General features: G+C 46.6%; 1 protein-coding gene and 1 pseudogene across 1 annotated transcript in view; one reads left to right on the forward strand and one right to left on the reverse strand.

Moving 5' to 3' along the window:
- LOC138809046 (histidine decarboxylase) overlaps nt 1-10,804 on the forward strand; it is a 29,331-nt gene extending 18,527 nt beyond the window's left edge. Inside the window, exons 8-12 of the mRNA XM_069995460.1 lie at nt 1,058-1,220; nt 1,307-1,397; nt 7,576-7,674; nt 9,524-9,625; nt 9,776-10,804. Coding sequence (XP_069851561.1) covers nt 1,058-1,220; nt 1,307-1,397; nt 7,576-7,674; nt 9,524-9,625; nt 9,776-10,513 — 1,193 coding nt within the window. The 3' untranslated portion in view covers nt 10,514-10,804. The remainder of the gene's footprint in view (nt 1-1,057; nt 1,221-1,306; nt 1,398-7,575; nt 7,675-9,523; nt 9,626-9,775) is intronic.
- Nucleotides 2,445-2,966, reverse strand: LOC138808838 (low molecular weight phosphotyrosine protein phosphatase pseudogene; annotated as a pseudogene).
- Nucleotides 10,805-14,198: the final 3,394 nt, after the last annotated feature.

A 14,198-nucleotide genomic window follows, 5' to 3' on the forward strand; every position in this document is an offset into this window, starting at 1 on the left:
CATGAGCTTGTGAAGAGTCAAGGTTTATGTTGGCTTTTAATTTGGAGGTTTCAGTGGACTGTTACTTTGGAGCTTGTAGAAAAGCAGTATATCATGGAGGGAACCTGTGGTGAAATACAACCACTCCCTTTATCATGGAGAGAGGAGAACATTAGGGTCATTCCATCCTCTTCAATGCCTTCTGCCATGATCTAAAGACCTCCCACAAGTCCCCACCCCTTTAAGGGTCCCTCCCAATAGTACCACCCTGTGATCATGCCTTTAACCCATAAGCCTTGTGGGACATGAAAAATCCAAATTAGCTGGGTGCTGGTGGCTCATGCCTGTAATCTTAGTTACTTAGGAGGCTGAGGTCTGAGGATCTTGGTTCGAAGCCAGCCTGGGCAGGAAATTCTGTGAGATTCTTATCTTCACCAGAAAAAAAAAAATGCGGGAAGTGGAGCTGTGGCTCAAGTGCTAGAACTCTAGCCTTGAGCACAAAAGCTCAGAGACAGGACCCAGGCCTGGAGCTCATGTCTCAGGACTAGCACAAAACAAACAATAGCAGAGGAATTTCAGATTTTTGTCATTTGAAGGTTTTGTCTTAACTTGGATGTGGCCATTTACGTATAGCAGCGGGCAGTATCTAAAGCACAGGGTGAATAAAGCACAAGGAAATCGTTTTCTGTTCTGTTTCAGAAAAGAAGAGAAGGGCAGGTGGGGGGCGGGTTGGGGGGGGCACGGGGGAAACCACCGGAGAGATAGAGGCAGACACGAAACCCAAACCCCCTTGCTTCATCCCCAAGTGACAAACCCAATAGGGCAGACAGACAGACATCTGTCTAACTGTCATATTGGATGCATGCACATTGCTTTCTGGACCGGTGGGCAGTTGGGTTTTGAGGCTAGGAACATTTTAGGTTGGCCAGGGAGAGGAAAAAGAGGAGAAACACCAGGGTGAAGTTTTGGTAGATTGAGTCCCCCCTTCCCCACCTCCCCCTGCAGCTCGGCCAGCTCATCCTGATGGCCATGTCCCCATCAGGCCACGCCTTTAAGCAGGTGACCATTGCTTCCTCAGGTGCCAGGGAGGGACTGTGGCTCCACATCGATGCTGCTTATGCAGGTACGGCCTTCCTGTGCCCCGAGTTCCGGGACTTCCTGAAGGGCATCGAGTATGCAGACTCCTTCACCTTTAATCCATCCAAGTGGATGATGGTGCACTTCGACTGCACCGGCCTCTGGTGAGTGCAGCAGCCACGTCCAGGTGGGGCCACTTTGCTTCCTTGAGACACCTGAGCCACTAATATACCATCTGGAAAACCCACAGGGTGAAGGACAAGTACAAGCTGCAACAGACCTTCAGCGTGAACCCTGTCTACCTCAGGCATGCTAACTCAGGTGCCGCCACTGACTTCATGGTGAGTGGCCACCAGGGGGCGCCCTGGGGTCTCTTTGCAGAAGGCAACATGAGACTCTTTTTTTTTTTTTTTTTCTTATGTAACTCCACAGTTTATTTTGAAGACAATCTTTTCTGAAATATCCTGATGGTGTGAGGGGAGCTAATTGCTGGCGCACCAAAGTTACCCGTTGGCCTGAGCGTGACTAAGTACTGATGAAAGAGTAATCACTAACATATCCTTACAGCACACCAACGTAATGAGACTCTGCAGGTTTTAAAACTTTTCACATCTGGTCATTGCTTTTGGACCCTTGATGAGTTGCAGGTGTATGGAAAACCTACTCCCTACTGGCCGAAGGTAACCTGCGTACAAGTGTACTTCCGATATAGAATTCAATTCTTAAAGGAGGCAAAGTGGCTCAAATGGGAGCAAATACTCTTACTCCCATGAAATGAACTAGACACAAAGCAACAAGCAGTAAAGAGGCTAAAGAGTTATTTCACCAATCCAATCTTCCTTATTTTGTGTTGTTATCCTGAGGTAAGCTATCACCCAGGATGGCTTGAACTTACGATCTTCCTGCCCCAGCTTCCCTGTGCTGGACTTACAGGTACCCCATGCCTTGCTTCTGTCCTAAACATGTAAGTGTGTACTGTGAGTAAACTGATCTAGAACATTTCTCCGGTAGGCAGAGGAGCTGCTATCAGTAGAGCTATCGTGACTCTGCACGAGCCCAGGTCAGCACGATATACAGGGAACAGTGGCGCTACATTGCTAGGCAGGCAACATGCCAGGTAGACCAAACTGTCCAGGTCTTCCGGAGCTCAGTCATTATTAATTCACTGAGTTGTATTTTGTTCTCCTATATTTGCTTGTTCCACTGTTTTGTAATCAGCAAAGTGAGAAGTTCAACTAGTCAACTAATTTCCTCAAACCCAACCTTTTTATCTTGGGTAAATACAACTAATTGTCACCTACAATTATTCTGGAGAAAGAGTAAGTGAGCAGTAAGTCAGAAACAACAGGGGCTGGGACTAAGGAACACCACTATACTTACACACAGGGTTAGTGGGGTGAGTCGCTGGCTTGGCTGTGGGCAGTGCTGGCCTGGTGGGTCTTCTCTAGGAAGGCCCTGCAGCACTGGAGACTCTGCTGGTACACCAGCTGGAAGTCAGAGTCCTTTCCATAATAGGGCTCTTCAGTAATGAGTTGTTTGTGTGGATCATAGCTCCCAAGCAGTTCGATGTTAGCTTTGCAGTTTTTGGCTTGGTTACTTTTTCTACTCAGATCTCTCAGGTTGCATTCATCCATACACAGTATGTAAGCGAATGTAGCTCCTCATGCAGCTCTGCCCTCCATAGTCAGGGGGATTTCCCACTTCATACGTGGATGTGGCCGCACTGTCCATCCTCCAATCATCTGAAACGTGTTGGTCAGCTACAGGTTTTCTGAAAACTGCTTCTGCAATGGGGTGACCGGCAAATGTTACCCAGACACACGAATAGCACGGACTTGTGACTGCGTTCCGCCATCTTCCCAGCTGCTCGCTGGCGCCTAAACTCTGTGAGACTCTTATCTCCAAGTAACCACCAAAAAGCCGAAAGTAGAGCAGTGGTTCAAGTAGTAGAGCCCTAGCCTTGAGCAAAAAATATCTTAGGGACAGTGCTCAGACCCTGAGTTCAAGGGTGTACACACATACACACACACACACACACACACACATACATACACACATTTAGGTGCTAAGGCAAGACCCATCTTTCAATTTATGCTCCCTCATTAACTTTTTTTCTTTTTTGCCAGTCGTGAACTCAGGGCCTGGGCACTGTCCCTGAGCTTCTTTTGCTCAAGGCTAGCACTCTACCGCTTGAGCTACAGCCTCACTTCCGGCCTTTTCTGTGTATGTGGTACTGAGGAATCAACCTATAGTTTCATACATGCTCTCTACCACTAAGCCACTTTCCCAGCCCTTCCTTTACTATCTTATGTGGCCTTAAACCAAATAACTTATATTCTGTGTCTAGTTTTCCTCTCCTGGCTTCTTAGTCTCACTGTAAGAATTGAATAACTCCACACTTTGAAGCTCCGAGAGCAATACCTGATGTCTGTAAGGGGCACCCTGGGTGGGGAGATGATTTCTTCTTAGATCCTTCAACTGTTCAAGTGGCTTGCCCTTCTAGTGCTAAGATGATAGCGCCATCATCAACCCATTAGACCAGCTCACTCTTGACTAAGATTCATTCTGGAAGTCAATGAAGATTGGGGAACAATGGTTCTTTTATCTCCATTGTCTTTGCTGGTAGGTGTTTCAGAATAATTTTAAGTGAAAAATTAAAAACAATTCCACAGCAGCTATTTTCTTTTCTTTCCTTCCTTCCTTCCTTCCTTCCTTCCTTCCTTCCTTCCTTCCTTCCTTCCTTCCTTCTTTCTTTTCTTTTCTTTTTTTTGTCAGTGATGGGGCTTGAACTCTGGGCCTGGGCGCTGTCCCTCAGCTTTTCAGCTCAAGGCAACTGCTCTACCACTTGAGCCACAGTGCCACTTCCAGTTTTCTGGTGGTTTATTGGAGATAAGAGTCTCATTGATTTTCCTGCCCAGGCTGGCTTTGAACCATGATTCTCAGATCTCAGCCTCCCGAGTCACTAGGATTACAGGTGTGAGCCACTGGTTCCCAGCACACCAGCTATTTCTTAGGGTTAACTTTTGTTCCTGAGCATGAAATGATGTCCATTTTCCTTTTAAAAACAAATTTTAATGGCTCATAACCTTAAAGGGTTTATCTTTGCCCTTGCCCATTTAGAATTTCGGGCTAACTTGATTGTGCATTTACCACACCATCTCAAGAACTCCCTGTGGTTCATTCTCATCCAGGTGAACATTATTTTAACAGTGCGTTTTATTTTTCAGGTAACCTATAAAGACATTAAATGAGGGCTGGGCATAGTGGTGCATTTCCATAATCCTAGCACTCAGGAGGCTGAGGTAGGGAGGATCACAAATGTGAGGCCGGTTGGACAACCTAGTGAAATCATGTTACAAAAAAAAAAGAAAAAGAACATTAAATTTACCCAGTATTGGTCTGAGGAAGCCATAGCATTTTTGCTGCTGTGTCCAAGTGCTGCTTTATACATATCCTTTTCCATCTCTAATCCTGTAGATTGATACTTCAGGTCAATGAAGAAACTTTTAGAACAATGGAACCACCTTTGTTGTGATCCTGGTGTTCTCATGGCTACTTTGACCCATGCCCAAAGTATGCTCTCTCTTTCTCTCTCTCTCTCTCTCTCTCTCTCTCTCTCTCTCTCTCTCTCTCTCTCTCTCTCTCTCTCTCTCTCTCTCTCTCTCCCTCTTCCCTCTCTCCCTCTCTCCCTCTCTCTCCCTTTGCAGCAGTTTTAAGCAGAAGCTAAGCCCTCCCTGCTTTGAGAGCAAAAGGGCCAGTTTCAGGAGCTTAGTTTCTGGGATTCACCAGAATCAAGTGTCAGTTTCTCTGCCATCAACCAAGCTCCCCTCCGCTCTACCCCATTCCTCTTCAACAGTACAAAGAGCTCAAATAGTGGAGGAGACCCATGAAGCCTTGGAACGACACAGAGGGGTGTGGGCAGCATCTCAGATTAAACAAAACCATGTCTGCCTGCGTCAGCCCAAATTGCCTGATCAGTGGCAACAGTGGCCAGGACCAGGCTTGAATAGTTGGGTCAGAACAGAGACAAGAAGAGCAAAACTGGGCAAAGAAGATTGGGAAGGGATCCACATTAACACCCTCCCTGCCTCTTCCTGCTAATTTGCTGGCGAAATAGAGTTGCCAGTTTGCCCCAGAGACAACTCTGAACAGGATTTTTCTTGAGTGCCCTTTGGACAGACAAGAAATGAGATTTATTTATTCCTGGTTCCAGGGATTTACTTTTCAGGTTTTGACGCCCTCTGCTGGCTGGTGGAAGTCTGGCAGCTGGACCTTACTGTACAGAGTTTTGCTGAGTGACTGATCAAAGTATCAGTAACTTCATGCAGGAGAAATATTATCCATCAATGCAGAAATATTCTCCATCCCTTCTGTGTTTGGCTCAGCAAAACTGCAGTAAAAGATGAGGACATTAATGAGGATTTGGTAATCTGGTAGATGGGCAGATAAATGTTTGTCAGGACAAATATTTACTCTTAGATGCTTTCTGACAACTTGAAGGAGAGAAATGATTGGAAACCACTCATCTGAACAGCTGCAAATGTTCTGCTCTGTTTTCGTATTTGAGAAACTGGGAAATTTCAGATCTATGGTTAACTACAACGTTGAACTTTAAGCTCAAGTTGAATTTGGTATTTGGTCATCAGAACAAAGGGTCAATCTTGGGTCTAACCAAGGCACTGAATTGGAGAATTATTTGAAATCTAAAGGCTTGAGTGTCCCAAGAATCTCACTAGGAAAAATAAGGATAATGTTGGCTGGGGCATAGCATAATAGGTAAAACACTGGTTTAGCAAGCCCATGTTCGAATCCCACTACCACCCCCAAAAACAATTGAACAGATGAGAACAAAAGACAAGACCCTGTGATTAAATAAAGGGTCTTCTTGGTCCTAGTCAGATGTGAACTGTAGCTCATATGGTTTAGTATCTGAACAGCAAATAGTCACTCATGAACAACTAGTCTGAGTACCTTTATGCTTGGTCCATACCATGCTCTGGGAGATAAGTTCTGAGTCACAGATAAGCCACTGAGGTCCTGGGGCTTTTTTGGTTATGGGGCTTGAACTCAGGTCCTGGGTATTGTCCCTGAGCTCTTTTGGTTCAAGGTTAGCGCTCTACCACTCTGAGCCACATTGTCACTTCCAGTTTTCTGGTGGTTAATTGGAGATATGAGTCTCACAGACTTTCCTGCCTGGGCTGGCTTTGAACTGCAATCCTCAGATCTCAGCCTCCTGAGTAACTAGGGATTACAGGCGTGAGCCACAGCTCCTGACATAAGTCACATCTATTGTTCATGGCAGGGGTGAGAGGAGAAATTTAGCTCATCAGGGGCTCATTGTCTGAGTTCTTGACTACTATAATTTCTTTTTTCTTTTTCTTTTTTGTGCTGATACAGGGGCTTGAACTCAGGGCCTGGGTTAGCTTTTTTTTTTTTTTTTTCTGCATTCAAAGCTTGCACTCTACCGCTTGAGCCACAGCTCTGCTTCCAGCTTTTCTTTTTTGCTGGTTAATTGGAGATAAAGAGTCTTGAGGACTTTCCTGTCTGAGCTAGTCTCAAACTTGATCTTCAGATCTCAGCCTCCTGAGTAGCTAGGATTCTAGGCATGAGCCACCAGCGCCTAGTTGACTCCCATATTTTCAACTATACATTTTTGTGGCAATAGAAATTTTATTTTTATGTATTTTTGTGCTGGTATCAGGACTTGAAGTAAGGGCCTTGAGCTCTTGCTTGGCTTTTTTTGCTTACAGCTAATGCTATACCACTTAAGCTACTTTTTCACTCCCCACATTTTGCTGGTTAATTGTAAATAGGAGTGTCTTGAGTGTAATCTGCCTGGGCTGACTTGAACCGTTATCCTCAAATCTCAGCCTCCGAAGTAGCTAGGATTTACAAGTGTGAGCCACCAGCGCCTGGCTAGAAACAGTTTTAGTTTCTGCTCTTTAAGACACTTAAAACACACTTTACGGGGCTGGGAAGGTGGCTCAGTGGTAGAGCGCTTGCCTTGCATGCCTGAGGTCCTGGATTCCATTCCTCAGCACCACATAAGCAGAAAAAGCTGCAAGTGGTGCTGTGGCTCAACTGGTAGAGCTCTAGTCTTGAGCTGAAGAGCTGAGGGACAGCGCCCAGGCCCAGAGTTCAGGCCTCATGACCGACAAAAAACAAAACAAAACCCCCCACACTTTACAATAATAATAATAAAGATGTATTGCCTCTCTCTTAAGTTTCTGGACTGGGGTAAAATGTGAAGCATCCGTTTCAGCAAAGTACTTTTCTCATTGGTTCAAATTCATAGACTTGGTTTCTACTTGCCTGCTGTTGGTCAAGGGAGTCCTGCTACCTTTATAGCAGAGTGTCCTTTAGGTAAGATGCTGTGGCTTGTTCCTTAGCAACGGCTCAGGAGCTATAGCAACAGTGTCCATCTCTGGAGGGCTGGGCAGTCAGCAGAGGATGCCCAGGAGTGCCTAAGGGAATTGAACGCCTTGTGTCTAACCCAGCACTGTGTTCTTTGGTTTCCAGCACTGGCAGATTCCTCTGAGCCGACGGTTTCGCTCTATTAAGCTCTGGTTTGTGATTCGCTCTTTTGGGGTGAAGAATCTTCAAGCGCACGTCAGACATGTATGTAGCCTGCACACTGCGCGGGATGGAGCCTGAGTGGCTCTCTGTTCTCATGGGGAAGAAGTGTTGTCTCTATTTTGTAGACCTGCTCAGGGGACTCTCCGAGTCTGGCTCAGTTGTAGAGGAGCTCCTGGGATTTCATTATTCAAGACGGCTTTCCAGTGGGCTGGGAAGGTGGCTCAGTGGTAGAGTGCTTGCCTTGCATGCCTGAGGCCCTGGGTTCGATTCCTCAGCACCACATAAACAGAAAAAGCCAGGTGTGGTGCTGTGGCTCAATGGTAGAGTGCTAGCCTTGAGCACAGAGATGCTCAGGGACAGTGCCCAAGCCCTGAGTTCAAGCCCTAGGACCAGAAAAAAAAATAGCTGTCTCTCTGAGCTAGAGGATCTCTGAGTGCAGCATGGCCCTGTCTGGTGTCTCCTTTTTGTTGTCAGTGATCTTTGAGAGTCACAGCTGGAGAGGAAAAGAAAACCAAGAAAAGTATAGAAATTTTCCTTTTCTTCCTTCCTTCCTTCCTTCCTTCCTTCCTTCCTTCCTTCCTTCCTTCCTTCCTTCCTTCCTTCCTTCCTTGCTTCCTTTCTTCCTTTTTCCTTCCTTCTCTCCTTCTTCTTCCTCCCTTCCTCCTCTCTATCTCTTCCTCCTCCCCTCTCTCTGTCTCTCTCTCTGTCTCTGTCTCTCTGTCTCTGTCTCTCTGTCTCTGTCTCTCTGTCTCTGTCTCTCTTTCTCCTATCTTGGGGCTTGACACTGTCCTGTAGCTTTTACACTCAAGGCTGGTGCTCTACTACTAGAGCTATAGCTCCACTTTTGGCCTTTTGCTGGTGAATTAGATATAAGAGCCTCAGAGGGCTGGGAAGGTGGCTCAGTGGTAGAGTGCTTGCCTAGCATGCATGAGGCCCTGGGTTCGATTCCTCAGCACCACAGAAACAGAAAACGCCAGAAGTGGCACTGTGGCTCAAGTGGTAGAGTGTTAGCCTTGAGCAAAAGAAGCTCAGGGACAGTGTCCACGCCCTGAGTTCAAGCCCCAGAACCTAGATCTTCAGATCGCAGCCTCCTGAGTAGCTAGGATTACAGGTATCAGCCACCAGCCTCCAGCTCAGAATATGTGCTTTGCCCCAAGCTGAAACTTCAGTACCTATCAACCAGGTACAAAGGCGCTTCCATAGTGTAGATGATGTGTAGCAGTAAGTTCTCTGCGGAATATCAGAAAGAAGGGGATGAAAGGGCATTTTAGGTACCAGATGGGGAGAGATTGTGTAGGCAAGGGAAACATAGCTTAAGATATGGAAGATTGTGAAAGCCCACCGTGACTTTATCTCCATGAGCAACAATGTTTTCTTTGAGGCAGAGACAGCCTGTGTAAGGCTCCTGGCTGGAAAAAAGGAACAGAGAGCTGAGCTTGGAGCCTCCTTTGTTCCTTGGCCAGCGGAGAGGCTGTGGAGTTAGGATAAGAGGCTGTGTGTCTGAGTCACCAAGCTTATGGCTTTTGGGTTCTGGAGTTTTGAGATAATGAGTTTACCAGGCAAGAGAGACACCGGATTTGAAGGCAGTCCAGGGAAGGAAAGTCTGGGAGAGTCTGATCTCCAATTATCCACCAAAAAAGGTTGACAGTAGAGCTGTGGCTCAAGTGGTAGAGTGCTAGCCTTGAGCAGAAAAGCCAAGGGACAGCTCCCACAGCCTGAGTTCAAGCCCCAGTGATGGCACCAAAACCAAACAAACGAAAAGGACAGAAGCCACTCAACCATGCCACTGGCTTTAACCATTCACGAAGCGTACACCTTTAGGAAGAGTTGGTCCTTTGCTTGGTGATTCATCTGTTTTTGTTTTTGTTGTTTCCTGTATTCACAATCCCAGGGTACTGAAATGGCTAAGTATTTCGAATCTCTAGTCAGAAACGACCCTTTCTTTGAAATTCCTGCCAAGAGACACCTGGGCCTGGTGGTTTTCCGTCTAAAGGTAAGACCGTTGGAAGGCCGTAGGAAGGCCAGCACCCACCAGTGTTTGCCGGTGGGTTGTGTCTCTTGAACACCCGAATGCATGAGCTGTGGGGGAATCCATCCAGAGGAGGTGGATGTAAATTTTACTTCTTTTTAATCCCCCAAACAGGGTCCTAATTGTCTCACAGAAAGTGTGCTGAAGGAAATAGCCAAAGCCGGCCAGCTCTTCCTCATCCCTGCCGTGATCCACGACAAGCTGATCATCCGTTTCACTGTGACATCCCAATTTACCACCAAGGATGACATCCTGAGAGATTGGAACCTCATCTGTGATGCAGCCACACGCGTCCTGAGTCAGCACTGTACTTCCCAACCAATCCCGCAGGCTAGGAGCCTCATCCCTCCAATCAGGGGCCCCAAAGCCTTGGCCAATGGGATGTCTCTTCCATCTGCCAACGAGGGAGGGGATGACCCTGCCCAGGCCAGGAAGATCATCAAGCAGCCACAGCGTGGGGGAGCCTGCCCTGGGCAGAAAGAAGATCCTGATACCTGGCTGGACCCACTGGATGACTGCTTTGAAGATGAGGACCCGGGTGTCCCCAAGCACAAGCTGTCGTCCTTCCTGTTCAGTTATCTGAGCGTGCAGAATAAGAAGAAGACAGTGCGATCTCTCAGCTGCAACAGTATGCCGACGAATGCTCAGAAATCACCGTCTGCAGAGGGTTCTGGAAAGAGTGGGAGCTCCTCCCGGGTGAGGATCTTTTCCAGGTTTCCGGAAGAGATGATGCTGCTGAAGAAGAGTGCCTTTAAGAAGCTCATCAAGTTCTACAGCGTCCCCAGCTTCCCTGAATGCAGTTCCCAGTGTGGGCTTCACCTGCCCTGCTGCGCCCTGGAAGCCATGGTCTGAACGCCTGGCCTCCCGCTATATGCCAAACAATGTGTCTCAACGGTTCGCGCAGCTTTGTGTCCCTTCTGTGTGTGCATTTTCCCTGGTAAGGAATTCCTTACGTTTGATAAAGATTCTCAGAGTGGGTTCATGACCCACCAGGAGATAGATCAATGGAGCGTGAAAGCCAGGATGATCCAGAAGGTTCCAGCCCCTCATCTGACAGAAAGAGCTGGAAGGAAACGTCCTGACAGGCAGCTTCTGTGATTCAGCTTGTGAAATGAAATAGAATGTCAAAATAAAGTGTGCTTGTCCATGAAGCCAAGGGTGTGGCTTGATTGATCCCTGAAAGTGTTGAATAACTAATCAACCTGTGTGTGTGTGTGTGTGTGTGTGTGTGTGTGTGTGTGTGTAAGATGAAATGCATGTGGCTCAAACCTATTAATCCAAGCTGCTTAGGAGGCTGAGATCCGAGAATTGAGGTTCATAGCCAACCTGGGTAGAAAAAGTCTGTGAGACTCACCAGCAAAAAGCTGGAATTGAAGGTGTAGTTCAAGTGGTAGAGCAACAACCCTGAAGGAGAAAGCTTAACCAGAGTGAAGGCCCTGGTTCAAGTCCTAGTACTAGCACAAAAAAGAAAAGAAAAGAAAAGATTCTGAGAGGTCACTTAGTTCTTCTGCCTCAATAGAAAAGCTACAACAGCAACAAACAAACAAACCCCAACTGCATGTTTGTCAATGTTGTTAGATGAGCAGGTTAGAAATAAGTATTGCCTATTATGTTCCAGGCACTGGAGATACAATGGTGAGCTGTGTAGACAAAGTCTCCTGGTTATAGCCTCACAGATGCATGAAATCGGAGCAAGGAAAGCAAATTATTTATTTTCTTGTTAATAATTGTTTTTTGTTTTTGTTTTTTGGTCATGGGGCCTGAACTCTGGACCTGGGCGCTGTCCCTCAGCTCTTCAGCTGAAGGCTAGCACTCTACCACCTGAGCCGCAGCGCCACTTCCGGCTTTTTCTGCTTATGTGGTGCTGAGGACTCGAACTCAGGACCTCATGCATGCAAGGCAAGCACTCTACCACTGAGCCACCTTCCCAGCCCTAGTAATTGTTTTTATGTATGCTGACACTGGGGCTTGAAATTAGTGCCTGAGTGCTATCCCTTAGCTTTTTCACTTAAGGGTGGCATACTATCATGGGAACCGCAGCTTTACTTCTGGCTTTTTGGTGGATAATTGGAGATAAAAGTCTGATAGATGTCTCTGCTGGCTTTGAACCTCAATCTGCAGATATCAGCTTCTTGAATTGCTAGGGTTACAGGCGGGAGCCACTGATGCCCAGTCATTTTATATTTTGCTTTTGTTGTTGTTGACTTTAGGGCCTTGAGCTTCTGGGCAGGAGTTCTACCACTTGAGCAACATCTTTAGTCCTTTTTGCTTTTAGGTTATTTTCCAGATAGACTCATGATTTGCCCTGGGCTGGCCTTACACTGTGATCCTTCTACCGATGTTTCTAGTATTTGGGATTAATCACAGTCTCACTTATGATAGAAATCATTATAGATATGAACCACACTACCTGTCTTATTTGTTGAGAAAGAAGTCTTGCTAACTTTTTTTGTCCAGTTTGGCCTTGAAGGATGATCTTCTCTATTTCCATTTTTCCCAAGTAACTTGGATTGAAGGCATAGGCCACTATACCCAGCTATACTTTCAAGTGAACACTTGTGTAGATATGTCTATGGCCATGATTTCTGGTTTTGTTTTGAAAAATCCTTCTTTAGAGTTATATTTTACAGGTGATGAATTACTTTTTTTTTGGTGCCAGTCATGCGACTTGAATTCAGGGTCTGAGCACCGACCCTGAGTTTTTTGTTTTTTCCTTCAAGCTGGTGTTCTACCACTTGAGCCACAGCTCCACTTCTGACTTTTTGCTGTTTAATTGGAGATAAGTGTCATGGAGCTTTCCTGCCTAGGCTGGCTTTGGACCACGTTCCTTAGATCTCAGCCTCCTAAGTAGGATTGCAGGAGTGAGCCACAGGGAGACCATCTGAATTACCTCTCTTTCTCTCTCTCTCTCTCTCTCTCTCTCTCTCTCTCTCTCTCTCTCTCTCTCTCTCTCTCTCTCTCTCTCTCTCTCTCTCTCTGTTGGTCATGGGGCTTGAACTGTGGGCCTGGGCACTGTCCCTCAGCTCTTCAGCTCAAGGCTAGTGCTCTACCACTTGAGCCACAGCACCACTTCCAGCTTTTTTTATGTAGTGCTGAGGAATAGAACCCAGGGCCTCATGCATGTGAAGCAAGCACTCTACCACTGAGCCACCTTCCCAGCCCCTGACTTACTTTTCTTGGTACATGCAGAAATCCAGGAGTTGCCAATGGACTGCTGCCTCTGTTTCTCACAATGGAGCTGGGACATGGGAAGGACAGCTGGCAGGAATATGAGGACAGAGGTTCTGAGTTTTTGATGATTTAAACTTGTCAGAGGAGGGCTGGGAAGGTGGCTCAGTGGTAGAGTGCTTGCTTCACATGCATGAGGCCCTGGGTTCGATTCCTCAACACCACATAAGCAGAAAAAGCTGGAAGTATCGCTGTGGCTCAAGTGGTAGAGCGCTAGCCTTGAGCTGAAGAGCTGAGGGACAGCGCCCAGACCCAGAGTTCAGGGCCCAAGAATGACCAAAAACAAAACAAAACAAAACCAGGAACAAAAAACTTGTCAGAGGAAGTCAGGAGCCAGTAGGCTCTGGTGATGGATCATCGATGTTCCAGCTAACAGTCTATGTGCTTGACTGCTCACGTGCAAACATGATCCCTTGTGACAAGTTACATCACTTCTTTGACTTACCTTTGCATTTTGTGCAACACAATTGCACAACTGCAAACTTTCAACCACAGAGCCTGGGCTACTTTCCCGCACTTGGGTTCACATTGTCACCGGTTGATCCATCAACAAGGGCAGAGAGGATTTTGCAAATTGTTCTGGGAAGAATTCTATTCTACTTTACTAGAAAAAGCTGGGTACCAGTGGCTCAGGCCTGTAACCCTAGCTATTCAGGAGATCTGAGGATGGAGGTTTGAAGCCAGCCTGGACAGGAAATTCTGTGGGACTCTTATCTCCAATTAATGACCAGAAAGTTGGAAGTGGAATTATGGCTCAAGGTGGCAAAGCAAAAAAGCTAAGAGCCAGTGCCTAGTTCCTGAGTTCAAGCCTCGGTATCAGTACACATAAACACAAAACTACCACCTTCCGCATTATGTATCATTGAGGAGCCCTAGGTATATTTGCTTAGGGTGTTTTGGGGACTAAATTAGGGTGATCTGGGGTTCCTTGGCAGCTTCTGGTCACCCAAGGATGTACTCCAAGGGAAGGAACCTCTCTACTTTTAAGAGAGACTGGGGAAAAAAAAAAAAAGAGGATGGAAGTGAACTTGGGGTTTGCTTTTTTTTTTTTTTTTTGTCAGTTGTGAGGTTTGAACTCTGGGCCTGGGTGCTGTCCCTCAGCTCTTCAGCTCAAGGCGAGTGCTCTACCACTTGAGCCACAATGCCACTTTCAGCCTTTTCTGTTTTTCTGTGCTGCTGAGGAATCGAACTCAGGGCCTCATGCATGCGAGGCAAGCACTCTACCACCGAGCCACCTTCCGAGCCCTTGGAGTTTGGTTTCTAAATGTAGATTCAATGATGATGACTCAAGGCCTAGGAAAATCTCTAG

The sequence above is a fragment of the Dipodomys merriami genome, unplaced genomic scaffold (assembly GCF_024711535.1).
Source record: "Dipodomys merriami isolate MVZ:Mamm:240054 unplaced genomic scaffold, mDipMer1.0.p SCAF_48, whole genome shotgun sequence".
NCBI classification, from domain to species: domain Eukaryota; kingdom Metazoa; phylum Chordata; class Mammalia; order Rodentia; family Heteromyidae; genus Dipodomys; species Dipodomys merriami.